This window comes from Prinia subflava, chromosome 35, assembly GCF_021018805.1.
Source record: "Prinia subflava isolate CZ2003 ecotype Zambia chromosome 35, Cam_Psub_1.2, whole genome shotgun sequence".
NCBI classification, from domain to species: Eukaryota; Metazoa; Chordata; class Aves; order Passeriformes; family Cisticolidae; genus Prinia; species Prinia subflava.
The window spans coordinates 501,237-528,465 of NC_086281.1; the positions used below are offsets into that span (position 1 = coordinate 501,237).

The window sequence follows — 27,229 nt, forward strand, 5'->3', positions numbered from 1 at the left end:
CCGGAAGAACAATCCAAAAAAAGTTTAATACAACAGAGAGTATCAAAACATCGAAGAACACACTAAATCTGAATTTTCCATCGGGGATTCCCAGCGCAGCTCCCGACGGAACCATTGCCCACCCCCGGCAGTCCCGGCCCCTCAGTCGGCGGCCTCGGGATCGGTCTGTGCCATGTACGCGTCCAGCTCGGCGTCCAGGTGTCCCTTGGTCTTGGACATGTAGGCGTCCAGCTGGTTGTCCAGCTGCTCCTTGGTGAGCGCGGGCCGTGCCGAGCCTCTGCCGCGGCCCCGGCCCCTGCCGCGCCCGCCGAACCCGCCCCGGCCCCGGCCGGCCATGCCGCGACCTGCGGGAGACGGGGCTGGCTCAGCGGTGCTGGGATCCGAGAAAAACCCGGTACTGCCTCCGTGCCAGCACCTCCCAGCCCGCTCAGATCCAAGGAAAACCCGGTACTGCCTCCGTGCCAGCACCTCCCAGCCCGCTCAGATCCAAGGAAAACCCGGTACTGCCTCCGTCCATCCAACTGAGCCCCATGGAAAACGCGGCACTGCCTCCGTGCCAGCACCTCCCAGCCCGCTCAGATCCAAGGAAAACCCGGCACTGCCTCCGTGCCAGCACCTCCCAGCCCGCTCAGATCCATGGAAAACCCGGTACTGCCTCCGTCCTAAATCCTCCCAGCCCGCTCAGATCCAAGGAAAACCCGGTACTGCCTCCGTGCCAGCACTGCCTCCATCCATCCAACTGAGCCCCATGGAAAACGCGGCACTGCCTCCATCCCGGCACTGCCTCAGCCGTGCTGGGATTCGAGAAAAACCCGGTACTGCCTCCGTGCCAGCACCTCCCAGCCCGCTCAGATCCAAGGAAAACCCGGTACTGCCTCCGTCCTTGCCATCCCAAATCCTCCCAGCCCGGCACTGCCTCCATCCCAGAACTGCCTCAGCCGTGCTGGGATCCAACGAAAACCCGGTACTGCCTCCGTCCCTGCCATCCCAAATCCTCCCAGCCCGCTCAGCCCCGTACAAAACCCGGCACTGCCTCCCTCCATCCCAACACCTCCCATCCCGGCACTGCCTCAGCGGTGCTGGGCTCCAAGGAAAACCCGGCACTGCCTCCGTCCCACATCCTCCCAGCCCGCTCAGATCCATGGAAAATCCGGCACTGCCTCCGTCCCGGCACTGCCTCTATCCCAACACCTCCTATGCTGCTGAGCTCCTTGGAAAACCCGGCACTGCTTCCCTCCATCCCAACACCGCCTCCATCCCGGCACTGCCTCCATCCATCCCTCCATCCATCCATCCCGCTGAGCTCCGTGGAAAACGCGGCACTGCCTCCATCCCAGCACCTCCCAGCCCACTCAGCTCCTTGGAAATCGCGGCACTGCCTCCACCCCGGCACTGCCTCCATCCATCCAGCGGAGCTCCGTGGAAAACACGGCACTGCCTCCATCCCAACACCACCTCCACCCCGGCACCCCCAGCCCGCCCAGCCCCGCGCTCCCGATCCCGGCGATGCCCACTGAGGTGTCCGACTCGCGGATACACTCCCGGCTCCTTCCCAGCCCAAGAACCATCACCCAGAGGAACCAAGAGCTTCCCGAGAATCCCTCAATCCCAGCCTGACGCCCACACCCGGCTCCCGGGTTCCCCCTCCCACCTCCCTGCTTCATTTCGCTTTTCAAATTAGTGAGGTCTCGGGTAAAGGGTCTGAATTCCAGGCTCGGAATTCCCGAGGCTGCAGGTTCCATACCCTAACCTTTCCTGCTATCCCCCGGCACTCACCTCTGCCCCCTCCCGGGTTTCCCTCCCGGGTTTCCCTCCCACCTCACCGCTTCACTTCGCTTTTCAAAATACCCAGTTCTCGGGTAAAGTGTTTGAATTCCAGCCTTGGGATTCCCGAGGCTGCAGGTTCCACACCCTAACCTTTCCTGCTATCCCCAGCACTCACCTCTGCCCCCTCCCGGGTTTCCCTCCCGGGTTCCCCCTCCCACCTCCCTGCTTCACTTCGCTTTTCAAAATACCCAGTTCTCGGGTAAAGGGTTTGAATTCCAGGAATTCCCCAGCCTTTCCCAGGACAGGTTACCCCCGGCACTCATCTCTGCCACATCCCGGGTTCCCCCTCCTCCCTCCCTGCTTCACCTCGATTTTCAAAATAAGTGGGTCTCAGATAAAGGGTCTGAATTCCAGGCTCGGAATTCCAGAGGCTCCAGCCTTTCCCAGGACAGGTTACCCCCGGCACTCACCTCTGCCGCCGATGCCGCCCCGGCCCATGGCTCCCCGGCCCAGGCCGCCTCTCCCCGGGCCGCCGCGGCCCCGGACGCCACCTCTGCGCAGCCCCATCCGCGGCGCCATCCCTCTGCCGCCGCGCAGCAGCCCTTGACCTTGGGCGGAAAAAACCGCGATTTCAGCCCTTTCCAGCGCCTCGGGAGGGGGATTGAGGAGCAGGGGAAAGGCAGCACGGACCCACCTCGCAGCGCCAGCCCTCCTCGCAGCACGGCGCGGCCGCCGCGGCCCCGCAGCGCCCCGCGGGGCAGCCCCCGCTGGCCCAGCGCCAGCCCGCGGCCGCCCAGCGCCCCCCGGGCCAGCGGCCCCGCCGGCCGGCCCAGCCGCGCCTGGATGTTGCTCTTGCCGAGGCGTTGCTTCAAGCTCTTCTGGAAGAGAAGGGAGGCAGGGACAGGGGGTCATGCAGCGATCTGGGGTGGGGGGCACGGACGCGGATTGAGGGAGGGTGCCTGGAGGGAGAGGCTGAGCTCCCAATCCAGCCGCACCCGGGGCTGGCACCGACCGGCAGCGAGTGTCGCTGCCGTGGCACGGTGAGGTGAAGCACTCGGCAGCTCCCCGAGCCCGGGATGAGCCTTTTCTCTGGAAAAATAGAGAGGAGACATCAACAGGCGGCACCCAACGCCCCCACACCAGCACCGACCAGCAGGGAGTGACTGTGTCACTTAGGTAAGGAATGGGATCTCTGCAGGTCCCTCCTGGGTTTTTAGGATCGTGGATCCTAAAAACCTGTAAATCCTAAATTCTGGATCGTCCAGGATCATCCAAACACCCCAAAATCCCTCCCTGGCACCCCTAGGAGTGGTTTCCAAAGGCTCCTGGAGCTGCGGCAGCCTCAGCCCGTTCCCTGGGGAGCCTGGGCAGTGCCAGCACCTCTGGGGAAGAGCCTTTCCCTCCTCTGCAGCCTGAAGCCCCTGAGACAGCTCCAGGCATTCCCTGGATCCTGTCCCTGCTCTCAGGGGATCCCTGAGTCTGTCCTCAGGCCCCTCTGCTGCAGCTGCACACACCAGGTGCCCTCAAACTGCCCCTCCAGACCCTTCTGCATGCTCGTGTCCCTCCTCTGGACACTCTCCAGTGCCTTTTTTACAGAATCCCACAGGTCTCCAGGCTGGAAAAGCCCTCCTAGACCACCAAATCCAATCCCCAGCCCAGGGGAAAGCCACATCCAGGCGGGATGGCCACTCCAAACCTCCCTGGGCAGCTCCTGCCAAGCCCTGAGCACCTTTCCCAGGAGGAAATCCCTCCTGAGGCCTCCAGCAGGGAGCTGTGCAGAGCCAGAAGCTTCCCCTGAGCCTCCTCTCCTCCAGCAGCTCCCCACACTCACCCTCCATCCCCTTCCCTCCTCCGGCCTCCTCTTCCTCTTCCCGGAGCTGCTTTTTCCACATCCTGCAAGGTCTAAATCCCCTGTGCCCTCACCTGTTTGAGCTTCAGGGCGGCCTGCACAGACGGTCTGTTCTCCATCTGCTGGGCCAGCCGTCTGTTCCGGGCGCTGGCCAGCTGCTGCTGCTGCATGGTAGCCCGGATATTCACCGGCATCGGCTGTTTGTTCTTCAGCATGTTAGTGAAGCTTCAAGGTCGAATAAAACGGGGTTTAAATTAAAGCTTAGAACACACAATTATCGGCATTTCACGGTGTGCTCGGGCGGGGCTCCAGCTCCCATGAACCTTTTTTTTTTTATGCATTTATGGGACTGCGGGTCCCTGCGAGGGCCGCAGAGGCAGGAATGAGGTGGAAGTTTCCAGTGGGAATGACAAAGCTGGAGGTTAGTGGGTTTAGAGATGGCACAGGGGGGGTGACAACCAGCAGGAAGCGGGGATGGTGGTGACAGGGGAGGAAACAGGACAGAAAAAGCCAAATTGATCCACCCCAAAAAAAAAATAATAATCTAGGGAAAAGCCTGGAAATTCCAGGACACGCTCGGTGTCCTCCAGGTTGGAAGGGATCATCTTAAAGCCTTTTCCAACTGTAACAATTCCGTGATTCTGCAAAATTCTGCCACCCAGAGCATCTCCTGAATTCCACCCGGCCGCTCTCCTGAAATGAGGCCACGGGGGAATTCCTCTGGCGTTTTTATTCCTGGATTGAAGAGCAGCGAGGAGGCAAACAAAGCTCCCCAGCAGCGCCCCAGCAGCTTTCCTGGGAGCTGGGGAGGGAAATGCACCCCGAAAAAGGAGGGGTTCAGCTGCCAGGGAGGGAAGGAGGCAGCAGGGACAGAGCTCCCTGCAGCACTGCAGGAGCAGAGGCTGCCCCGAATGCTCAGCAGGACACCCATTAGTTATCACAAAGGATCCACACGTGCAAAAACGCAGCGGGATGAGCCAGGGGACAGCTGAGGACAGACACAGATGGAGGTGAAGCGAAGCTGTTGCCTCTTACAAGGCCTGGCAGGGCCTTCGGGCCGGTCCCGGGGCCGCCGCCGGCCTCTTACGGAGCCCACCCGTGGCCGGGCGGGACCCCCGGGCGCGGCGGCAGGGCCAAAATACCAAATGTCAAAACATGTGGGAGAGACAGGGAGGGTGTGAGGCTGCTCTCTGCTCTGACAACGCATCCCAGCGCCTCTACCAGGCCGACACTAAGAGAGATCCCTCCGGAATTTTGGCCCCTTTGAACCCCGCCGTGCCGCAGGGCGGGGCGGGCCTGGAGCCGCCCGCTCGCTCGGAGGGCGCAAAACCACGCTGGGTTTTTTTGGATTTGGATAGTGAGAATTAAGTAAAAAAAAAATAAAAAATAAAAATATAGATATGATTTCTTAGGAGCTGAAGGTGCTGTTGGCTTCCTCACCGCTCGTTCAGAGACATCTTGGTGGTGCTCTTTAGCACGACCTTCGGTGCTGACTGTGCAGCCATCTTCAGAGAATCTGCAAAGCAGGGCCAAAAAAGAGAAGATTTAGATCTTTATTACACATTAATACCACCAAATATTAAAAATCCCTTCCATTCTGCCTCCCTGGGGGGGAGGAAATCAAGATTAAGGCAGGTTATGTGTAATAATTCATTAATTTTCAGTGATTTTTAGCCCTCTGCCAGGATTTTTCGGTTCTGATTCTGGGATTTTTAAATGTTTTTTAGTCCTCTCTCAGTTTTAATAAATCAGGGAGTTCCTTTTTTTCTCCCTTACCAAAAATGTCTCTTTTTACAGTGAATGTTTCAGCAAAATTAGGAGCAATAATACAAAAATCCAGCAGCAAGATGGCAACCAAATGCCATGTTCAGAGCAAAGATGCCAAACAGAACCGAAGACATCAAATTTATACAATTATTATACATTTATACGATGAAACATTAAAAAACCTCTGTTCTGTGTGGAGAGAACTAAGAGTGAGGCAGGCTGTGGGTATTGTATTTATGCATTTTTAATATTTTCTAGCGCTCTACCAAGTTTAATAAATATGGGAGTCGCTTTAATTTACCTTCAGTAAAAAATTATCTTTTCACAGTAAATATCTTGTTGTTTTTTTTGAGCAACAACACCAAAATCCAGCAGTAAATGGCAACCAATGCCTTTAGCACAGTGACACCTCCACATTTCCCGTGTTTTTGGAATTATCAAGGTGCAAACCCCAATTTTAAGGGAATAAAAATCCAAGATGATGCTACAGAAGCACCGTATCCTTTAAAAACATTTATGTTTCCCCTCCCTCAGGGCAGGGATTTAAATCCCCTCAGTGCCACAGAAACACGCAGATTTCCAACCCCGAGCTCTGCAGATCGATTTATTAATTTAGCTTATAATTAGCAGTAAATTCCACGGGTGGATGACGGCCGGGATGCGGTCACTCTACAACACCCTCAAAAAACCGCTTTATTGAGAGGATTTACAGCCAGAAATTGAGACAACAGAAAGCCTTATGACTATTTAAAATTACTTTTAATTATGTTATTTTAATACAGAGCGGCCTTTTCAATTTGAAGTGATTTTTAAAGCGTTTTTCTTCCTGAGGAAAAAAGGAAAAAAAAAACCAAAAACGCTTCGTCCCCCTCTCCGGAGCCCGGTCAGGGGGAAAAAGCCAAACCCTGAGGGGACCCCCTGAGGGAGGGGACCATGAGGGGACCATAAGGGGACCATGAGGGGACCCCCTCAGGCCCTGAGGAGCGCTCTCCCCGCCCCCGCGCAGCCGGGCCGCTCACTCACCGAAGCACACGGTCGCCAGGTCTCCGGTGGCTCCAGCGGGCGAGAGGGTGAGTGCGGGGCCGGTGAGGGGCCGGTGTGGGGCCGGCGCGGGGCCGGGGCTGGCGCTGAGCTCCGCCCGCTCCCGCCGCCGCCGCCGCCGCCGCTTCTCCCTCAGCCGCCCGCGACAAAATGGCGCCCGCGCCGTTCCCGCCCCCGCCGAAATGGCGGCCGCGCGCTCGGCCACGCCCACCGCCGCGCGAGCCCCTCCTCCGCTGGGCGGTGATTGGTGCAGCGCGGAGGGGGCGGGGAAAGGGGCGGGGCGGGGAGAGGCGGGGAGGTTCTGGCGGGAATCGGGGGTGGAGTCTTGGTGACGTCATAGAGAGCGGTGATGTCACGGAATCGTCATGGAAGCGTCACGGAATCGTCATGGAAGCGTCACGGAATCGTCATGGAATGGCCACGGAATCGTCATGGAATGGTCACGGAATCGTCATGGAACTGTCACGGAATCGTCATGGAATCGTCACGGAATGGCCACGGAACCGTCACGGAATCGTCACGGAATCGTCACGGAACCGCCACGGAATTGTCACGGAATGGTCACGGAACCGTCACGGAATCGTCATGGAATGGTCACAGAATCGTCATGGAATGGTCACGGAACGGCCACGGAATTGTCACGGAACCGCCACGGAGTGACAGAACGGTGGCATCGCGGGGTCACACGACGGTGGAACCCCCGAACCCCACGGAGCTGTGGGGCTTTACCACCCCACTGCCAATCCCGTTGTCGTAGCATCGTCATAGAGCCCTGGAATTCCGGAATCCCAAAATACCCAGTCCTGGAATCACACGGGATCCAGTCCTGGAATTGCTCAGGATCCAGTCCTGGAATCACACGGGATCCAGTCCTGGAATCACACAGGATCCAGTCCTGGAATCACACAGGATCCAGCGACTGGGGAATTGTGGAGTTGGAAGGGATCTGTGAGGATCACTGAGTCCAACCCAGGGCATTCCCAGTGTCCCCCCATGTCCTGGGAGCACTGTCCGGCTGCTCCTTGTCCCCTTTCCCGGTGTCCGGCCCATCCCAGCCGGGACCGCGGGCGGACGATGGCGCTGCCGGCCCTGCTGGAGCCCTTGGCCACCGCCCCGTCCCGGTGATCCCAACCGGTTCCTCCAGCCCGGCGGGCGCGGTGCCGGCGCCTGTGCAGCCACTGGCGGCGAGTCCCGGCCTGTCACCCCCTCCTGAAATCCCGGCCTGTCACCCCCTCCTGAAATCCCAGCCTGTCACCCCCTTCTGAAACCCCTCCCGGCCTGTCACCCCAATTCCCAAATCCCTCCCGGGCTGTCACCCCCAATTCCCAAATCCCTCCCACCCTGTCACCCCCAGTTCCCAAATCCCTCCCGGGCTGTCACCCCCAATTCCCAAATCCCTCCCACCCTGTCACCCCCAGTTCCCAAATCCCTCCCGGGCTGTCACCCCCAATTCCCAAATCCCTCCCGGGCTGTCACCCCCCCATCCCAAATCCCTCCCAGCCTGTCACCCCCTTCCCAAATCCCTCCCGGGCAGTCACCCCCAATTCCCAAATCCCTCCCGGGCTGTCACCCCCTTCCCAAATCCCTCCCATCCTGTCACCCCCAATTCCCAAATCCCTCCCGGGCTGTCACCCCCTTCCCAAATCCCGGTGTTCCTTCATCCCACACCCCGACACCGGCCGGGATCCCCCACCCCGGGGTCACCCTGTCCCCCCGATCCCGGTGGATCCCCGGGTGGATCCCGGGGTGGATCCCAGGGTAGATCCCAGGGTGGATCCCAGGGTGGATCCCAGGGTAGATCCCAGGGTGGATCCCAGGGCTGTCTCCAGGCTCTTGGGGTGACCCCGGGTGGCTTTTCCTGGTGACCCCAGAGCGGGAATATTCCCTGGGGGGACACAGGAGTCCCGACTCTCGGAATAAAGGATCTGACAGGATCTCGGGCTGGGTCGGTGCCTTTATTGCGGAGCTGGATCCCGGTGGGATCCCCTGGGAATGCCGGGGAGCAGAGGGGGCGGGCTGGGGGCTGCCGGGGGGGCTCTGGATTTTGGGATCCCCGTCCTGCTGCGGCGCCAGGGGGGGTCAGGCGTTCTCCCAGAAGAAAGTGTTGCAGGCCACGGTCAGGGCGGCCACCAGGACCACGAATTCCTGGAAATCCACCTCGCCGTCGCCGTTCTCATCCAGGTCCTGCATGATCTTCTCCACGGCCCCCGCGTCCTTCTGGGTCTGGGGGGGCACGGGGTGAGCCCTGGGGCTGGGGGAGCCAGCCCGGGGAACGGGGGGAAGGGGAGACCCCCAAGGAGACCCCCAGAGCCCGGACTGGTCCCAGTTACCTCCAGGAAACATCCCAGCTCGCTCTGCAGCAGCTCCTTGAGCTCCTTCTTGCTCAGCTTGTACTTGTCCCCCTCCTTGCCCGAGTAGTGGTGGAAGACATTGATCAGGCTCTCCATGGCCCCTTCCAGCTGCGATGCCATGGCTGCGGCTGCAGGACCCCCGGCACGTCACCCGCCGGTCCCCCGAGTGTCACCTCCCCCTGAGTGTCACCCGCCAGCCCCCCAAATGCCACCCGCCCCCTGTCACCCACCCCTGCCACCCACCCCCCGAGTGTCACCCACCCCCCGAGTGTCACCCACCCCCTGTCACCCACCCCCTGTCACCCGCCCCCCGAGTGTCACCCACCCCCTGTCACCCGCCCCCTGCCACCCGCCCCCCGAGTGTCACCCACCCCCCGAATGCCACCTGCCCCCCGAGTGTCACCCGCCCCCCGAGTGTCACCCCCCCCGGCACGTCACCTGCCAGCCCCCCGAATGCCACCCGCCCCCTGCCACCCACCCCCTGTCACCCACCCCCTGTCACCCGCCCCCCGAGTGTCACCCACCCCCCGAATGCCACCTGCCCCCCGAGTGTCACCCGCTGGCCCCCCGAATGCCACCCACCCCCCGAGTGTCACCCGCCCCCCGAGTGTCACCCGCCCCCCGAGTGTCACCCATCCCCAAGTGTCACCTACCCCTGGCCGCGGCCCCGCTGGGCAGGACCGGGGACTCTGGGGGGTCCCTGGGGTGGGGGGCTCTGAGGGGGGCTCTGGGGGGTCCTTGGGGTGGGGGGCTCTGGGGGGTCCCTGGGGCGGGGGGCTCTGAGGGGGGCTCTGGGGGGGGAGGGGACAGAGTCACCTGTGCTCACCTGAGCTCCCCGCGCTCCGAGTGCGCCCGCCCGGCCCGGCCGGGCACGTTAAATACGCTCCAAGCCCCCTCCCTCCGGGAGGATCCGATACCGGGGCTGGACAGCCCGGCTGGCACCGCCGGCCACCCCCGCGGGGGCCGGGCCTGGGGGGTCACAACCCCCGGGGTGTCCCCGGGATCACCCCCGGACCCCGCGGGCAGGCTCGGGGGGACGGGCGTCACTTCGGGGGGTGCCACCCTCCGGCCACCCCCTGGGTCACCCCTGGGCGCGGAAATCCTGGGGGACATCGGGACGGGCATCGGGGTCCCTCTCTGGTGACAACCCCCGGGGACCCCCGGGTGACGGCGGTGGCCACGCCGTGACCCCGCGGTGTCACCGGCGGCATCCCCCATCTGTCAGCGCCGCATCCGCGGGGCCGCAGCCGCGCCCGGGCCCCGCTCCCGCCGCCCGTGGAGGTGTCCGGTGTCCCCGGGAGCCAGCGGGCCCGGGGGGAGCGCCGGGGGCTATCGGGTGACTCCGCCGGGCCCCCCGCGCTCTCAAAGGGCTCTTGTGAGGCTCAAAAGGCGCCCACAATCCCGAGCCCGACGTTGCTGCAGCAACGCCTCGGCCAAGAAACCGGAGCCCGAGCTGGCCCGGGCGATGCTGATAAATCCCGCGGATCCCGTTACGGCCCCGGATCCGCCCGGGCTGGAGCCCCGCGGCCCCCCCGGGCCGGCATCCCCGGGGAGCTCGGCCCCGAATTCCTCAGCCCCCGAATTCTTCAGCCCCTGAATTCTTCAGCCCCCGAATTCTTCAGCCCCCGAACCCCTCGGCCTCCAAATTTTTCAGTCCCCGAACCCCTCAGCCCCTCAATTCTTCAGCCCCCGATTCCCTCAGCCCCCGAATTCTTCACCCTCCGAATTCTTCAGCCCCCCAATTCTCCAGCCCCTCAATTCCTCAGCCCCCCAATCCCCCAGCCCCCCAATTCCTCAGCCCCCCAATCCCCCAGCCCCCCAATTCCTCAGCCCCCCAATTCCTCAGCCCATGAATTCTTCACCCCCTGAATTCTTCAGCCCCCCAATTCTCCAGCCCCTCAATTCCTCAGCCCCCCAATCCCCCAGCCCCCCAATTCCCCCCTCGGGACCCTCCACCCACCCCCCTCAATCAGGAGCTGCGTTTTCACAAGAGCCGGGTGGTGCCGGGCTCCCCGTCCCGCCTTCCAGCCCTAATTGGGGGCTAATTAATGACATCCTGCTGCCTCTGCTGCCATCTCCCGCACTTCCTGCCCCGTGGTTGGGAAAGGCCAGGGACGGGCCCTGCCCGGGGGGACCCCAAATCTGGGTGGTCCTGTGGGGCCAGCCCCCCTTCCCACTGAGCTGGGAATGGGGGAAACTGAGGGAAACTGGGGGAAACTGGGGGAAACTGGGAGAAGCTGGGGGGTCCTGTGGGGCCAGCCCCCCTCCCCACTGCGCTGGGAACTGGGGAAACTGGGGGAAGCTGGGGGGTCCTGTGGGTCCAGCCCCCCTCCTCACTGCGCTGGGAGTGGGGGAAACTGGGGGAAACTGGGAGAAACTGGGGGAAACTGGGGGGCCCCGACAGAGGTGGGGATTGGGGGTCCCAGGTGGGATTGGGGGTCCCAGATGGAATTGGGGGTCCCAGGTGGGATTGGGGGTCCCAGGTGGGATTGGGGGTCCCAGGTGGAATTGGGGGTCCCAGATGGAATTGGAGGTCCCAGGTGGGATTGGGGGTCCCAGGTGGGATTGGGGCAGCTCAGGACCAGGGCACAGCTCCCAGTTTTGGTGTGGGGCAGGGAGGGGGGGCCCGGGGCTCCAGGAGGGGCTGGGGGGCGGGGAGGGGCCCTGGTGGCACTCACTCGCTGTGTCCCTGTCCCCAGAGCGGCCGGGCAGAGGGCAGGACAGCCCGGGAATGTCACCAGCAGCTGCTGGTGACAGCGACAGGCATTGCCCAAAAATAACCCCGGGCCCACTCCCTGGCAGGCAGGGACAGAGGGGACAGAGGGGACAGAGCCACCAGCACAGCCGGAGTGTCCCAAACCCCCCAAACCCTTCGGGACAGCAGCACCGGGGTGCCCCAGGGTGAACCCCAGCACTGGGGGGGTCCGGGGGGGTCTCAGCCCCTGCGGCTGGCACAGAGCACGCCCGGCTGGCACAATCCCAGCCCGAGCTCTTTCCACAGCCAGGGACATGCCAGGAGCTTTACACACAGCTTGGAACAGGTTTCAGCCGCTGCGACTCCCCTGCTCCACTTTGGCCCAGCTAAACCAGTTGCTCCAGTTCCCGGTGGTGCCGGGGCTGGGCCGATCTTGTCTCCCCGTTCCTGTGGCCGGGGCTCTGGAAGAGGCTTTTCCATGCCCGGGGTTGGGAGAGGGAGGAGCTGCAGTGGCCGGCCTGGGGACACCGCGGTCCCCTCCAAGGAGCCCCTCCAGGGGCCACCACCGGCCACCACGGTGGCCATGCCGTGGTTGGGGTCCCCAGGCTGGACAGGCTGTGGAGAACCCCAGGACCAGGATGTGGGAGTGGACGCTGACCCCCTGGGGTGCCCATGGTCACCCTGTCACACGGGGTGTCCTGTATGGCCCTGTATGGCCCTGTATGGCCCTATATGTCCCTATATGGCCTTATATGGCCCCTGTCCCTATATGGCCCCTGTCCCTGTCCCTACATGGCCCCCATCCCTGTCCCTATATGGCCCCTGTCCCTATATGGCCCCTGTCCCTACATGGTCCCTGTCCCTCCATGGTCCCTGTCCCTATATGGCCCCTATCCCTATAAGGCCCTATATGGCCCCTGTTCCTACATGGACCCCATCCCTGTCCCTATATGCCCCCTGTCCCTATATGTCCCTATATGGCCCCTGTCCCTATATGGCTCCTGTCCCTGTCCCTATAAGGCCCCTGTCCCTCCCTGGCCCCGGTCTCAGTCCCTTTGTTGTCCCCTCCTGGCCACGCCGGGGTCCCCAAGGCCAGGTCACCACCCCCTGCCCGTGGGGACAGTCCCCATGGGGATCCCAGCGTGACAAAACCCCCGGAGGTAATCCCAGGGTGACAAAACCCCCGGAGGTGATCCCAGGGTGACAAAACCTCCGGAGGTGCCTCTCCCGTGTCCCCTCCTTGCTGTGGGGCCACCTGCCCGTTCCTCACCCCGTCCCGGCCCCCCGAATTCCAGGCAGGGCAGTCACGGGCCCGCCTGGCTCCGGGGCCGGTGATTCACCCCAAACCTGTCCCGGTCCCTGCCGGGCCTGACTCACCGGCGCTTTCCCAAGACTCCGTCCCGGTGTCCTGACGTGCGGCTCGGTGGCAGTGCCACCCCTGTCCCCTCGTCACTCCGGGGCCGGATGGGGCTGCAGGAAGGCCATTCCTGCCCCGTGACACCTGCGGGGTGGGGACAGGGCCACCCCGTGCCCGTGGGAGCCTCCCTGTCCCCACTGAGAGGTGTCACAGCCCGGGCTGCTGACGGCGACCTTGTGCCAGGGTTGTCCCTGTCCTCGGCCCCCAAAACACCTCTGGGGACCCCAAATCCCCGTGCGTGGCCCTGGGGGGGTGGCCTGGCTCTTTGTCACACCTGTTGGGGACACTGGGGACAATCCCGGGGTCCCCTCGGGGTGCTGGATGCAGCTCGGGGTCCCCGTGGGAACGGGGGTGTCCCCAGGAGCTGGCCTGTCCCCTCGGGTGGACACGTGCCAGGCCGCAGTGCTATAAATACCCACTGATTAAAGGGGAGCGCTCGGGCAGTGCCAACCCCCTAATTAATTTGAATTAATTAATTTTTACAGAGCCCACTATTAATAGGGATGATGTCAGCGGGTGGCTGAGTCACAACTCTCACTCGGTGCGGGTCGAGCCGGGCCCTGGACCGCTGGCACTGCCCGGGCCAGGCCGGGATGTGACAGGGATGTGACAGGGCTGTGACAGGGCTGTGACAGGGATGTCACCGCGGCTCTGGGGTCACCTCCGTGTCCCCAGCCCTGCGGGGAGCGGAGTTTGGGGTTCACCTGCCCTGCACCCCCGGAACGGGGCTGGAAGTTTGAATTCCATCACCTCGGAGAGTCTTTTCCAATTTAAACGATCCTGGGAAAAATTCCGGGAATGTTTCATGGAAGGGCCGGGTGATGCCCCAGCCCCGGGGATTCCCTGCCCGCTGTCCCCTCCTGTCCCCACCGGAGGTCCCCGCGGCGAGCTCAGGCCGAGTTTGGTCCGGTGCCCGGGCGGGGAGGGAGCGGAGGGACGGAGGGACGGACGGACGGACGGACTGCGGCGCCCGGGCGGTGTCTGCGCGTCCGTCCGGCCGCACCAGGAAACCCAACACCGGCACTGGGGGAACAAAGGCCGCGCTGTCCCCTCCTGCGGCGCGGCTATAAAACCTCCCGAGACCGCCCCGAACCGCCCGAACCCCCCGAAACCTCCCAGGGGGTAAGTGGGACATCGCTGGGGACCCCTGGGGACATTGCCGGGACCCCTGGGGACATTGCTGGGGATCCCTGGGGACATTGCCGGGACCCCTGGGGACATTGCTGGGGATCCCTGGGGACACTGCCGGAGACCCCCGGTGCACCCCTGGGGACATCGCTGGGGACCCCTGGGGACATCACTTGGGACCCCTGGTGCACCCCTGGGGACATCGCCGGGACCCCTGGGGACATCGCTGGGACCCCCGGTGCACCCCTGGGGACATCGCTGGGTCCTGCTGCCCCGGGGGGCTGAGCGGAGCCCTCGCTGGGCTGGGGAGGGGATCGGGGACCCCCGGGACACCCTTGGGGACATCACAGGGACCCCTGGGACACCCCTGGGGACATCATGGGGACCCCCAGGACACCCCTGTGGGCTCCTGTCCCCGCAGCCCCGGGCCAGCGGCGTGTCCGGTGCCATGGCCACGGCCGAGGCGGCCGAACCGACCGAACCCACCGAGCTGACGGAGCTGGAGGCGGCCATCGAGCGCGTTGTCACCGTGTTTGTCACCTTCGCCGCCAAGGAGGGCAGGAAGGGCACGCTGACCGCCGGCGAGTTCAAGGAGCTGGTGCGGCTCCAGCTGCCCAACATGATGAAGGTGAGGGGACCCCCGGGGACCCCCGGGGACCCCCCGATGCCCCGGGGTGTGCGTGGGGGGCAGCCCCTGCTCCTCCCGTGTGCTCCCCGCAGGACGTGCCCTCGCTGGAGGAGAAGATGAGCGAGCTGGACGTGAACAACGACGACGAGCTGAGGTTCGGCGAGTACTGGCGGCTCATCGGCGAGCTGGCCAAGGCCGTGCGCAGGGAGAAGGCGGCAAAGAAGTGACAGGCGGCAAATAAATGAGGTTTCCCTGAGCCTGAGCATCGCTGCTGTTCTTGTGGGGGTCCCGATTTGAGCCCCCCATCTCCTCCCTATGCTGGGGACCAGCCCCGGGGTCACTCCGGGCACCCCACGATGGACGGGGCCGTTCCCAAATTCCCAAATTGCCCCGGTGTGGCCTTTGGGGTGCCACCCTGCGCCCCACAAACGCCTTCCTGCCGCGCCACCGGGGGCTGGGTGGGGGGCAGAGCTGCGGCTGTGGCCGGGGTGGGGCTGGGGACATTCCCGGCAGCGACACCGCGGTGGCCGCGGTGGCATCAATGCCCGTCCTCTGCAGGGCCTGGGGTGGCACGGGGTGACACGGGGTGACACATCCGCATCCCGGCTGGGGGACATCTCAATTCCCAGCTTCCAAATCTGAGCCCCGGGGAAGCCCCGCCCTGGGGTGACCACCGGGGCCCGGTGGCCGTTCCCACGCGGCGCCGCGGCCGCGCCAGGCCCGGTGGGACGGGGAACCGCCGGTGTGGCCGGGAAGGAGGCGTTCCCCGGCCCCACGCTGGCGCCGGGCCAGGCTCCCAAATGAGACGCCTCGCACCGCCGAGCTCCCACTCACACCTCCCCGGTATAAAACCCCGGCCCGCCGCAGCCCGCGCACACCTGGGACAGCCCGCGCTGCAGGTAAGTGGCCCGGCCGCCCCACGGCACCGGGGTCTGCCCCCACCCGGGGCCTTTCTGCTCCCACGCTCGGCTCTGTCACGACTTGCGAGGACGCCGGGGACGTGTCCCGACAGCTCCGCCGCATCCCGGGGCTCCCTCCCGCCCTGCGCTGGGGGATGAGGAGGAGCCCTGGAGGAACCGGAGGACGGGAAGCTCTGCCCGAGCCCAGAGCTGAGCTTGGCCTCCTTCCCCCGCCAGCTCCCCCGGGACCCCGCGGCAGAGGAGAGACCCCCGGAGAGACCCCGGAGAGACCCCGGAGAGACCCCGGAGAGACCCCGAGGAGCCCCCGAGGAGCCGCACCATGGGCCAGTGCAACTGCCGCAAGAAGCGCAAGGTCCGGTGGGGACATCGCGACCCCCGGCGGGGACACCGCGACCCCCGGCGGGGCGGGGGGGACACCGCACGGCCCCGGAGCCGCGGGCACGGCGGGACCCAGAGTCGGGGCTGCTTCGGGGCCTGGCAGCGCCGGGCTCGGGGACCGGGGCTCCGCTTGAAAGCTCGGGGAAGCAGCAGCTCCGTGCTGCGGCCGCGGATGTGACCCCCGGGAGCCGCTCCGAGGATGCCCGGCGGCGGAAAAGCTCCGGTTTTCCCCGGCTTTCAACCGGGGGGTGCCCGCCCCGCGCCCCTTTGCACCTGCGGAGGATTTGGGGCGCTCTGGAGATTTTCAGGCTCTTCCCGGCTGCGGTTTCCAGGGAAAGCCGCGGGTTTGGGTTAATCGCCGCCGTTTCCCTCAAAAGGAGCCGCAGCGGCGGCCCCGGGAGCGGCCCGGGCTGTCCCGGGAGAGGGGGTCGGGCTGTCCCGGGAGCTGTCCCGGGCTGTCCCGGGAGCGGGGCTCGGGCTGTCCCGGGAGCGGCCCCGGGAGCGGCCCCGGGCTGTCCCGGGAGAAGGGGTCGCGCTGTCCCGGGAGAGGGGGTCGGGCTGTCCCGGGAGCTGTCCCGGGAGCTGTCCCGGGCTGTCCCGGGCTGTCCCGCGCCCCCCGCCCCGCACGGGAAGGGGTGTGCGGGGTGGGACAGGGGCTCCGGAGGGCCCGCGGTGGCGGCGGGCTGTGACTCACGCTGCCACCGCCGCCACCGGGAGAGGAAGAACCAGTCCGGACGGAGCTCCGGGGGTGGCGGGAGACGCCGCGGCGGCTGCGCCCGGCGGGGACACCCGGGGGTGACAGCGGCGGGGACAGCGGGGGGCACAGGAGGGGCACAGCTGGATGTGGGGGAGCAACATCTGTGTGGAGCCGCACATCTGTGTGGAGAGGTCTGGGATCGAGTGGGGGCTCACAGCTGGACCGGGGCTCACAGCTGGATAGAGAGGTGTCACAGCTGGATGGGGGGGTCACAGCTGGACAGGGAGGTGTCACAGCTGGACGGGGGTCACAGCTGGACCGGGGGTCACAGCTGGACAGGGAAGTGTCACAGCTGGACAGGGAGGTGTCACGGCTGGATAGGGGGTCACAGCTGGACAGGGGTCACAGCTGGACAGGGGTCACAGCTGGACAGGTGTCACAGCTGGACCGGGGTCACAGCTGGACAGGGAGGGGTCACAGCTGGACAGGGAGGGGTCACAGCTGGACAAGGAGGTGTCACAGCTGGACCGGGGGTCACAGCTGGACGGGGAGGGGTCACAGCTGGACCAGGGGTCACAGATGGATAGGGGGTCACAGATGGACTGGGAGGTGTCACAGCTGGACAGGGGGGGTGTCACAGCTGGACTGGGAGGTGTCACAGCTGGACTGGGAGGTGTCACAGCTGGACAGGGAGGTGTCACAGCTGGATGGGAAGTTGCCTCCCATCTGCACAGCCGGGCCTGGTGCTGGCAAGGAGATTTAAAAGGGATTCAGTGTTTGCTCAAGGGAGCGTCCCGCGCCCTCGGGGCTCGTCCTGTTCACCCGTGGGATGTCCCACCCCCCCGGGGGACTGTCCCACCCCTCCGAGGACCTGTCCCACCCCCCCGGGGAGCTGTCCCACCCCTCTGAGGACCTGTCCCACCCCTCCGAGGACCTGTCCCACCCCCCCAGGGGACTGTCCCACCCCTCTGAGGAGCTGTCCCACCCCTCCGGGGAACTGTCCCACCCCTCTGGGGAGCTGTCCCACCCCTCTGGGGACCTGTCCCACCTCCCCGGGGGACTGTCCCACCCCTCCGAGGAGCTGTCCCCCCTTCCGAGGACCTGTCCCACCCCTCTGAGGACCTGTCCCACCCCTCTGAGGACCTGTCCCACCCCCCCAGGGGACTGTCCCCCCCGGCGCTGACCCCCTGTCCCCCCCGCAGGACTGCCAGGAGCTCACGGACGTGGAGCGGGCCATCGAGACCGTCATCAGCCAGTTCCACTGCTACGCCGTGAAGGGGCAGAAGGAGTACCTGACCCCCAACGAGATGCAGGAGCTGGTGGTGCAGAAGCTGCCACACCTGGGCAAGGTGAGGGCGCCGGGCAGGAGGAGCTGGGGGGTCCCGGGGGTGCCGGTGAGACCCCCGCAGCCCCCTCACCCCGCTGTTCCCTCCGCAGTGCGTGGGACCCCTGGAAGAGAAGATCGAGTGCATGGGAGACCCTAACGAGGCCAAGCTGGAGTTCGGGGAGTACTGGGACATGATGGGCGACGCGGCCAAGGGCTGCCGGAGGAAGTAGAGAGCGGCGGGGGACGGGGGAAGGCGCCCGGGGCCGCGGGCTCCGCTCCTGGAAGCGCCGGAGGCCGCCGGTCCCGGGGGATGCGCCTGGGAAAAAGCGTCGCTCCTGCCGGGTCTCGGAGGATCCCCGTGCCCGGATCCCCCTCCCCGGCTCCGGCCCTGCCCTCCTCGGTTCTCCTTCCCGTCAGGAACGCTCCCTTCCCTCCCCCGGGGGGCGCGGGGGGTCCCGGCCCCGCTCCGGAGCCGCCTCTCTCCGTCCTTTGCTCCATCCCCGGCCCCTTCCCGCCCCCCGGGAGTCCCCCGGGAACCCCCCGGGAACCCCCCTGGAGCCCCCCGGGAACCCCCGGGAGACCCCCGGAACCCCCCGGGAGACCCCCGGGAACCCCCGGGAGATCCCCGGAACCCCCCGGGAACCCCCGGGAGACCCCCGGAACCCCCCGGGAGACCCCCGGGAACCCCCCGGGAGACCCCCGGGACCCCCCGGGAACCCCCCGGGAACCCCCGGGAGACCCCCGGGACCCCCCGGGAACCCCCCTGGAGCCCCCCGGGAATCCCCGGGAGACCCCCGGAACTCCCCGGGAGCCCCCCGGGACCCCCCGGGAGACCCCCGGAACCCCCCGGGACCCCCCGGGAACCCCCCGGGAACCCCCGGGAACCCTTGGGAGCCCCCCGGGAACCTCCGGGAACCCCCGGAACCCCTCGGGAACCCCCCGGGACCCCCCGGGCGCGGCTCCCCCAGCCCCGGAGCACCGCGGCGAGCGGGACTCGGCTCCTTCCCCCCGATCCCCCTCGGACCCGGGGTTTGTCCCCCCCTGGCACCTCGGGGGGCACCCCTGGGTGGGTGCCCCGGCCTGGGAGCCTCCCCTGCCGCCCCCCCGGGTTTTTGGGGGGCCGTTCTGGCCCTCCTGGTGCTCCCCATCCCCAGCCGGGCACGGGGGCGGGCTGGGATCAGCTTGGGCCACTTGCAACTGATTTTTTGTATAAATTAATAAAGGAAAACACTGGAAAAAAACCCAAACAAACAAAAAAAACTCAAAATAACCAAAAAACTCAAACAAATCGAGCAGGATGGGGCGATCCCGGCTGTCTTTGGGGGGAGAGGGGAAGTGGGGGGCAAGGAGGGGGTGCAGAGGTTGTGGGTTGGGGGTTGGGATGTGCAGGAGATGCTGCAGGGGTGCAGGGGATGCAGTGGGGCTTCAGGGGATGCAGTGGGGCTGCAGGGATGCAGTGGGGCTGCAGAGGATGGTGCAGAGGTGCAGAGGAGGGTGCAGGAGATGCTGCAGGGGTGCAGGGGGTGCAGGGGGTGCAGGGGATGCAGGGGGTGCAGGGGATGCTGCAGAGGTGCAGGGGATGCTGTGGGGGTGCTGTGGGGCTGCAGGGGTGCAGGGGATGGTGCAGGGGTGCAGGGGATGCTGCAGGGGTGCAAAGGACGTCCTGGGGTTTGTGTGACCCCTGTGGGCACCCCAGGGCCCCCCACATTCCCAATCCTCAATCCCCTGGTGCTCCCCGCTGTGGGGAGCAGAGCTCCGGACGGGGATTTGGGAACTGAAATTTGGGATTTGGGCTGAGCTCGGGGCAGTTCCCGAAATCCTGGGCCGGGAGCAGGACCCCGGCTTGGGAACCCCGTGGGGTTTGGGTGAGATCACAGCGAATTGGGAAAGGGAAAATGACACAAAACTGCTGCTCACCGCTGGCTCCGGCCCGTGGAGAGTGAGGAAAGGGCCTGCAGGACCTGCTTTTCCCACTTTTCCCACTTTTTTCCCACTTTTCCCCCACTTTTCCCACTTTTCCTGTGCCAGCCAGGCCATTCCCACCCAGCCCCACATCCCGGAGGATCCCGGGACCCCCAGAAGGAGCCTCCCAAAAAAAGGGAGAGGGCGTGGGCGCCTCAGCGGCACCTCGGTCACCTCGAGAGGGGAGAAAAACCCAACCCCAAAGTGATCCCGGGCTGGGGAAGGGTGATAAGAGCAGGGCAGGGGACAGGTCCTGCCGGGCCGGCGGCGGCTCCGGCACCGCGGCTCCGGCACCGCAGCCCCGTCTGCTCTCACCTTGGGCCGGATTTCACAACGGGAATGAGTATTTATTGTTCCTTCCTTGGGAATCAGCGCAGGGAAATTAAGCAGAAAGGTGTGGCGTGAGTTTAATTGGAGGCAGGAAATGTGTCAGGCCGGGGCGATGGGGGGGAAAGGGGAGCCCCGCTCCTGTCCCTGCTCCCCCCGGGCTGTGGGGACTCCTGGCTGTCCCTCCTGTGACACTGAGGTGTCACCGGGGACAGTTCCTGCCACGTGAGAAGCCCTGGATGAGTCTCTGGAATGTTCTGGAGGTGACGGGAATGTTCTGGGACAGCTCGGTGGCAGAGGGACACCCGCCCTGGAGGCCACCAAGGACCCCAAAGGCAGCGCTGGCCCCTCTGGGAAGGTTCCAGTGGGGCAAAGGCAGCGAACCCCTCCCGACCCCTCACCTGGGGGGGAGCAGGAGCGGGGGCACCCTGAGCTGCCAGGACCAGGGGCACCCCGAGCTCCCCAGGACGGGGGGCACCCCAAACTCCCCTAGACCGGGGGCACCCCGAGATCCCAGGACCAGGGAGACCCCGACTTCTCTGGGACCAGGGAGACCCCGAGCTCTCCAGGACTGGGGGCACCCTGAGCTCCCCAGGACCGGGGACACCCCGAGATCCCAGGACCAGGGAGACCCTGACCTCCCCGAGACGAGGGGCACCCCGAGATCCCCAGGACCAGGGGCACCCCGACCTCACCGGGACCAGGGGCACCCTGAGGTCCCTGGGATTGGGGGCACCCCGAGCTCCCCACAACCAGGGACCAGGGGCACCCCGAGCTCCCCCGACCTGCCCAGGACCAGGGACCGGGGGCACCCCGAGGTCCCCAGGACCAGGGAGACCCCGACTTCTCTGGGACGAGGGAGACCCCGAGCTCTCCAGGACTGGGGGCATCCCGACCTGCCCAGGACCGGGGACACCCCGAGCTCCTCAAGATCAGGGACACCCCGACCTCCCCAGAACTGGGGGCACCCTGAGCTCCCCAGGACCAGGAGCATCCCTACCTCGCCGGGACCGGGGGCACCCCGAGCTCACAAGGACCGGGGCACCCCGACCTCCCCGGGCCCCAAAGGACACCCCGACCTGCCCGGGGCCAGGGGCACCCCAAACTCCCCAGGACTGGGGGCATCCCGACCTCCCCAAGACCAAGGGCACCCCAAACTCCCCAGGACCAGGTCGACCACCCCGACCTCCCCAGACCCCCAAAGCTCCGGGACCGAGGCCGTCCCGTCCCCAGGGCCACGCACACGCCCTGGATGCCTCGTAAAACGCAGGGCCTGGATGCGGTTGTGACATCTGCCAGGGGAGCAGGGTGATTCAGGCTGAGCTGTTCGCCTGCAGGCTCCGGGAGGGATTCCCGCCCTGCCGGGACGTTGCAGCAGCCCGGGCCCAGAACAGGTTTTCTTCCTCCCGACCGAGATTGGGAAGAGGCCCTGGGATGACGCGATTTTTTCCGGGATGGAGGTGCTGGGAGCAGGTGACAAATCCCGCCTGTGACAAATCCCCTCCCTCAGATGAGCCCTCCCCGATAAGGCCGGGATCTCATCTGGGCATCGAATCGCTCCGGGAGACACCAGGCCTGCAATTAGCAGGGTTAATTAATCGTGGATGGGATTTTATGCACCCCCAGAGATGTCTCAGTGCCCTGCCCGGAGCCCCAAACCTGTGCCAGCCCCTTGTGCCCACCACAACAAGGGGGCTCAGCTCGAATAAAGGATTTTATTGGAAAATAAAATTTAAAAATAAATAAATTTTTACCCCGCGGTGGGTTGGGGGGCTGAAGGAGCCGGGTGGATTTGCCAACCCGGGGGATCAGGTGAGAATTCTGTGCCCCCTCCCCTCTGCTGGGAGCCCCCTGCACCCCGTGGGGCTTTTTGGGGTGTCCCCAAACCCCTCCTGTCACCCCCAAACACCTCCTGTCACCCCCAAACTCCTCCTGTCACCTCCCAAACACCTCCTGTCACCCCCAAACCCCTCCTGTCACCTCCCAAACCCCTCCTGTCACCCCCAAACACCTCCTGTCACCCCCAAACTCCTCCTGTCACCTCCCAAACACCTCCTGTCACCTCCCAAACACCTCCTGTCACCCCCAAACATCTCCTGTCACCTCCCAAACTCCTCCTGTCACCCCCAAACACCTCCTGTCACCCCCAAACTCCTCCTGTCACCTCCCAAACACCTCCTGTCACCTCCCAAACCCCTCCTGAAACCCCCAAACCCCTCCTGTCACCCCCGAGCGGCCGCAGCAGCCCCCGGGAAGGAGCCGGGTCCTCTCCGGGCCCCGTGCAGGTGTTGCAATCCCGGGGGAGCCTTTTCCCAGGTAAACCAGGTAAACCAGGGCCGGGAACGCCCTGGGAACGTCAGGGAGGGGTGGGAGCCTCCTTAAAAACCCGGCTGGGCCCGCGGGATGGGCGCAAGGTAAAAGGAGAGAGCGGCGACAGCGGCTCGCAGCGCCCGACACACCGACAGACCGACAGACCGACACATCGCGACCCCCGGCACGATGCAGGTGGGGCTCCCGGGGAACTCCCGGGAGGGGGATCCCGGCCTCGGGACCCTCGGGACGGATTCCGGGCTGGGAAAAGCCCCGGGATGTGGCGGAGGTGGAAATTCCTGGAATCCCTCGGCGGCTCCGTGAGCGGGGCCGGGCTGGAGGGACCTGGAGGTCACCGGGGGGCACCGGGGGGACCCGGGGGGCACCGGGGGGGACCGAGATGACCGGAGCGGGGTCAGGAACATCCACGGACCCTCCTCGCCTCTCTGGGGGGCTCGGCTGGGGGTTTTCCCCCCGGAAAAGGGGATTTGGCGGCGGGGCCGTGCCTGGAGCGCTGTCCCCGCTCCGGGCCTTGGGGACCGGGCAGGGAAGGAGGCGGAGAACGGAGAGAGGCGGCGGGGCCGGGGGTGTCCCCGTGTGCCCCCGGCAGTGTCCCCAGGACTGTCCCCGTGTCCCCGGGAGTGTCCCTGTGACCCTCGGGATTGTCCCTGTGTCCCCAGGAGTGTCCCCGTGTCCCCGGGAGTGTCCCTGTGCCCCTCGGGATTGTCCCTGTGTCCCCAGGAGTGTCCCCGTGTCCCCGGGAGTGTCCCTGTGTCCCCCTGGAGTGTCCCTGTGCCCCCCGGGAGTGTCCCTGTGCCCCCCGGGAGTGTCCCTGTGTCCCCCTGGAGTGTCCCCGTGTCCCCGGGAGTGTCCCTGTGCCCCCCGGGAGTGTCCCTGTGCCCCCCGGGATTGTCCCTGTGCCCCCTGGGAGTGTCCCTGTGTCCCCCTGGAGTGTCCCCGTGTCCCCGGGATTGTCCCTGTGCCCCCCAGGAGTGTCCCCGTGCCCCTGACAGTGTCCCTGTGTGCACCCGGGAGTGTCCTCATGTGTGTCCCTGTGCCCCCGGGGGTGTCCCCGTGCCCCCAGGAGTGTCCCCGTGTGCCCTCGGCAGTGTCCCCAGGACTGTCCCCGTGTCCCCGGGCGTGTCCCCCGGGCGTGTCCCTGTGCCCCCGGGATTGTCCCCATGCCCCCGGAGTGTCCCCATGCCCCTCAGGAGTGTCCCCATGTGCCCCCTGGGCGTGTCCCCGTGTCCCCGGCATTGTCCCCATGCCCCCGCAGTGTCCCCATGTCCCCGGGAGTGTCCCCGTGCCCCCGGCAGTGTCCCCAGGACTGTCCCCATGTCCCCGGCAGTGTCCCCAGGACTGTCCCCAGGATTGTCCCCGTGCCCCCGGCCGGCCCCGGGGCCGTGACTCAGCCCGAGGACAGGCCAGGCGCTGCTGGCAGGGCCTGGTGACACCGATGTGACACCCAGGGGTGCCGAGGCCGTTTTGGCGCTGCCGAATCCCCGCGGTTTGTGGGAAGGGGCTGGAGCTGGAGCCCCCGGGAGCCGCTCCCAGCGCTGGGACAGCCCCAAGGCCACCCTGGGGACAGCCGGGGACAGTCCCCAGCCCTGGGGTGGCGCAGTGAGCCCAGGCCGCGGCTCCACGGGGACAGGGATGGCTCGGGAGGACACAGGGCCACGCCGAGGCACGTGGGGACAAGGACAAGAGGGTGGCGAGCGCGGTGTCACCTCCCCAGCGCGCCCGGGGCTGGGCTGGGGAGGGTCAGGGTGAGGAGAGGGGACAGGAGCCAAGTCCTGGGTGACACGGGCCAGGCCCTGAGAGAGCAGCCAGGCCGGGGACACCCTGTGTGATGTCCCCAGAGCGGGGACACTGCCGGGCCACCCCTAGGGACCAAACCCTGGAACCAAAGGGACAAAGCGACCCCAGCCGCCCCCACCCCCGGCGGGGCAGGAAAGGGCCAGGTCCGGCCCAGGTGACGCAGTTCCCGTCCCCTCCTCACCGGGATGTGACGGGGCCCCGTCCTGCCGGGACCGTCCAGGGCCGGGAGTTTCCTGCCCGGGGACAGCTCCGGCCGCACGGGGGGCGCCGAGGGGCTGCGGGGACACCCGGGGGACGCTCGGCAGGCCGGGACCTGCCCCGCCGGGCTGCTCCCGGAGCCGTGAAGCAACAGGAGGGGAACGGGCTGGTAATTCCTGCCCCATTCCTCCCTAATGAGCCCTGGGAACGCGCGGCCGCGGCCCTGGCGCTGCTCAGCCCCGGGGCCGGAATTACCGGCCCGGCCCAGGCGCGGGGGCGGCGGGCCCGGGGGGCGGGCGCGGCGGGCACAGGTGGCACCTGGCAGCTCCCGGTGCCTCCCTCCTGCAGGTGGCACCCGGGATTTTGGGGGGGTGGCTCTGTGGAAGAGATGAGGACCCCCCCGGACCCACGGGGAGGGGGTTGTCCGCTCGGGGGTCCGCGCTGGAGACCCCCGCGCCCACCTCGGGGAGGTCTCACCTGGCGGGGGGGTCTCACCTGGCGGGGGGGTCTCACCTGGCGGCGATCCCGGGGTGGTCTCACCTGGCGGCGATCCCGGGGGGTCTCACCTGGCCGGGGGGTCTCACCTGGCGGGGGAGGTCTCACCTGGCGGGGTGGTCTCACCTGGCGGCGATCCCGGTGTGGTCTCACCTGGCGGGGGGGGTCTCACCTGGCGGGGGGGGTCTCACCTGGCGGGGGAGGTCTCACCTGGCGGAGGCCCCGGGGAGGTCTCACCTGGCTGGGGGGGGTCTCACCTGGCGGGGGGGGGGGTCTCACCTGGCGGGGGGGGGGGGTCTCACCTGGCTCCCGCCCCCGCAGGCCACCATGGGCGAGTGCACGGACCTGGAATGGGCCGTGCAGGTGCTGGTGAACAACTTTGACAAATACTCGAGCCGCTGCTGCTGCTGCAAGAACCCGCGGCGCATCAGCAAGAAGGATTTCCGCAAGATGCTCAGCCGGGAGCTCAACCACATGCTGACCGTGAGCCGGGGGTCCCGGGGGTCCCGGGGGTCCCGGGGGTCCCGGGGATGGCAGGGGTCCCGGGGATCGCGGGGATCGCGGGGGTCGCGGGGGTTGTGGGGACCGCGGGGGTGGCGGGGATCCCGGGGGTCCCAGGGTCCCGGGGGTCGCGGGGGTCCCGGGGGTCGCCGGGATCGCGGGGATCGCAGGGGTCGCGGGGGTCGCGGGGGTCGCGGGGATCGCGGGGATCCCGAGGATCCCGGGGGTCGTGGGGTCCCGGGGGTGGCGGGGGTCGCGGGGATCGCGGGGATCGCGGGGATCACGGGGATCCCGGGGGTCGTGGGGATCCCGGGGGTCGTGGGGTCCCGGGGGTCGCGGGGGTCGCGGGGGTCGCCGTGGCCGCGGGGGCTGCAGAGGCTGCGGGGATAGCGGAGATCGCGGGGGTCTCGGGGGTCGCGGGGGGTCGCGGGGATCGCGGGGGTCCCGGGGTCGCGGGGGGTCGCGGGGATCGCGGGGGTCCCGGGGGTCGCGGGGATCGCGGGAATGGCGGGGTTCTCGGGGGTCGCGGAGGTAGCGGGGATCCCGGGGGTCCCGGGGGTCGTGGGGTCCCGGGGGTCGCGGGGGTCGCGGGGATCGCGGGGATCGTGGGGATTGCGGGGGTCGCGGGGGTTGTGGAGGTCCCGGGGGTCCCGGAGGTCGCGGGGATCGCAGGGGTCCCGGGGGTTGCGGGGGTCGCGAGGGCTGCGGGGATCGCGGGGATCCCGGGAGTCCTGGGGGTCGCGGAGATCGCGGGGATTGCGGGGGTCCCGGGGGTCGCGGTGGTCTCCAGCCCGGCTCTGAGCGGCTCCGTTGTCCCCGCAGGACACCGGGAACCGGCGCGCCGCCGATAAACTCATCTGCGACCTGGACGAGAACAAGGACGGGCGCATCAGCTTCCAGGAGTACTGGACCCTGATCGGCGGCATCGCCAGCCCCATCGCGCAGATCATCCGCCAGCAGGAGCAGAGCGTCAAACTCACCAAGTAGCGGCTTCTGGAACCTTCCCGGACCCGCCCTGCTCCTCCCCAGCCCCGCTTTGAGCCCTCCCCGGGACCCCCACCCCGAGCAGGAGGGGGCTGGGGCGCGGTGGGATTCGGGGGGCTCCTCCTGCCCTCCTGTGGGACGGGAATTCTGTCTGAGCTCCGCTCTCTCCCCGCCAGCAGCGCCCCCGCTCCCCTCGGGACTCCCCCTGAATTGGGGGGGGTCTCCTTGGGTTTATTTTTTTGGGGGGCTCGGGGAGCGGCGCGGTCCCGGCCGGGTAATTATTTGATTATTATTTGATTTATTGACACCACCGCGGTTATTTATTGATTTATGGCAGCAATAAAATTCGGAGGAGCAGCGGCTGCAGCTCGGGATTTGCCTTTCCCGGGATGGGGGGCTGAGGGAGGGGGGTCCGCCCTGTCCCCGCCCTGTCCCCGCCCTGTCCCCGCCCTGTCCCCGCCCTGTCCCCGCCCTGTCCCCGCCCTGGCCACCACGCCTTGCCTGGGCTGGGGACAAGGCCAGTCCCGGCCACCGGGAGGTGTCAGGAGCCACCAAGGGGTGTCAGGGGCCACCAAGGGGTGACAGGGGCCACTGAGGGATGACAGGAGCCACTGGGGGGTGACAGGAGCCACTAAGGGGTGTCAGGAGCCACCGGGAGGTGTCAGGGGC

The 27,229-nt window shown here is 66.6% G+C and overlaps 5 protein-coding genes and 1 long non-coding RNA gene across 13 annotated transcripts; 3 read left to right on the top strand and 3 right to left on the bottom strand.

Moving 5' to 3' along the window:
* Positions 1 to 7: 7 nt before the first annotated feature.
* On the bottom strand, positions 8 to 6,601 carry CHTOP (chromatin target of PRMT1). Of its 2 annotated transcripts, none has more exons than XM_063421132.1 (6): positions 6,407 to 6,601; positions 5,057 to 5,132; positions 3,691 to 3,841; positions 2,462 to 2,642; positions 2,238 to 2,375; positions 8 to 344 (listed from the first exon to the last, which is right to left on the bottom strand). In XM_063421132.1, the coding sequence occupies exons 2-6, from the start codon at positions 5,119 to 5,121 to the stop codon at positions 142 to 144; spliced, it is 738 nt and encodes a 245-aa protein (XP_063277202.1). In that variant the 5' UTR covers positions 5,122 to 5,132; positions 6,407 to 6,601; the 3' UTR covers positions 8 to 141. The 2 variants fall into 2 exon arrangements, with proteins under 2 accessions (XP_063277202.1, XP_063277201.1); XM_063421131.1 differs by having other exon boundaries at positions 2,462 to 2,645; positions 6,407 to 6,599.
* LOC134563337 (uncharacterized) lies at positions 351 to 1,272 on the bottom strand. Its single transcript, XR_010083347.1, has 3 exons — positions 1,249 to 1,272; positions 1,052 to 1,191; positions 351 to 898 (listed from the first exon to the last, which is right to left on the bottom strand). It is a non-coding gene; the product is annotated as an uncharacterized LOC134563337 (long non-coding RNA).
* A 1,769-nt stretch (positions 6,602 to 8,370) lies between the features above and the next one.
* S100A1 (S100 calcium binding protein A1) lies at positions 8,371 to 13,869 on the bottom strand. 6 transcript variants are annotated; one of them, XM_063421146.1, is made up of 5 exons: positions 13,758 to 13,787; positions 13,592 to 13,667; positions 12,848 to 12,940; positions 8,755 to 8,903; positions 8,371 to 8,647 (listed from the first exon to the last, which is right to left on the bottom strand). In XM_063421146.1, exons 2-5 carry the CDS (start codon positions 13,632 to 13,634, stop codon positions 8,504 to 8,506), a joined length of 429 nt encoding a protein of 142 aa, XP_063277216.1. In that variant the 5' UTR covers positions 13,635 to 13,667; positions 13,758 to 13,787; the 3' UTR covers positions 8,371 to 8,503. The 6 variants fall into 6 exon arrangements, with proteins under 6 accessions (XP_063277216.1, XP_063277220.1, XP_063277215.1 ...); XM_063421150.1 differs by lacking the exon at positions 13,592 to 13,667 and having other exon boundaries at positions 13,758 to 13,869; XM_063421145.1 differs by having other exon boundaries at positions 13,592 to 13,845.
* Positions 13,710 to 14,899, top strand: S100A13 (S100 calcium binding protein A13; the record flags this gene model as incomplete). The annotated part of the gene is made up of 3 exons (XM_063421073.1): positions 13,710 to 14,009; positions 14,437 to 14,643; positions 14,736 to 14,899. Coding segments are annotated over 3 exons (642 nt in total), but the record flags the coding sequence as incomplete, so codon positions are not given.
* A 131-nt stretch (positions 14,900 to 15,030) lies between these two features.
* Positions 15,031 to 18,511, top strand: S100A14 (S100 calcium binding protein A14). The gene is made up of 4 exons (XM_063421197.1): positions 15,031 to 15,542; positions 15,780 to 15,915; positions 17,841 to 17,987; positions 18,076 to 18,511. Exons 2-4 carry the CDS (start codon positions 15,883 to 15,885, stop codon positions 18,193 to 18,195), a joined length of 300 nt encoding a protein of 99 aa, XP_063277267.1. The 5' UTR covers positions 15,031 to 15,542; positions 15,780 to 15,882; the 3' UTR covers positions 18,196 to 18,511.
* Positions 18,512 to 22,602: 4,091 nt separating this feature from the next.
* Positions 22,603 to 26,883, top strand: S100A16 (S100 calcium binding protein A16). Of its 2 annotated transcripts, none has more exons than XM_063421135.1 (3): positions 22,603 to 22,759; positions 25,397 to 25,558; positions 26,399 to 26,882. In XM_063421135.1, exons 1-3 carry the CDS (start codon positions 22,754 to 22,756, stop codon positions 26,561 to 26,563), a joined length of 333 nt encoding a protein of 110 aa, XP_063277205.1. In that variant the 5' UTR covers positions 22,603 to 22,753; the 3' UTR covers positions 26,564 to 26,882. The 2 variants fall into 2 exon arrangements, with proteins under 2 accessions (XP_063277205.1, XP_063277204.1); XM_063421134.1 differs by lacking the exon at positions 22,603 to 22,759 and adding an exon at positions 24,593 to 24,749 and having other exon boundaries at positions 26,399 to 26,883.
* Positions 26,884 to 27,229: the final 346 nt, after the last annotated feature.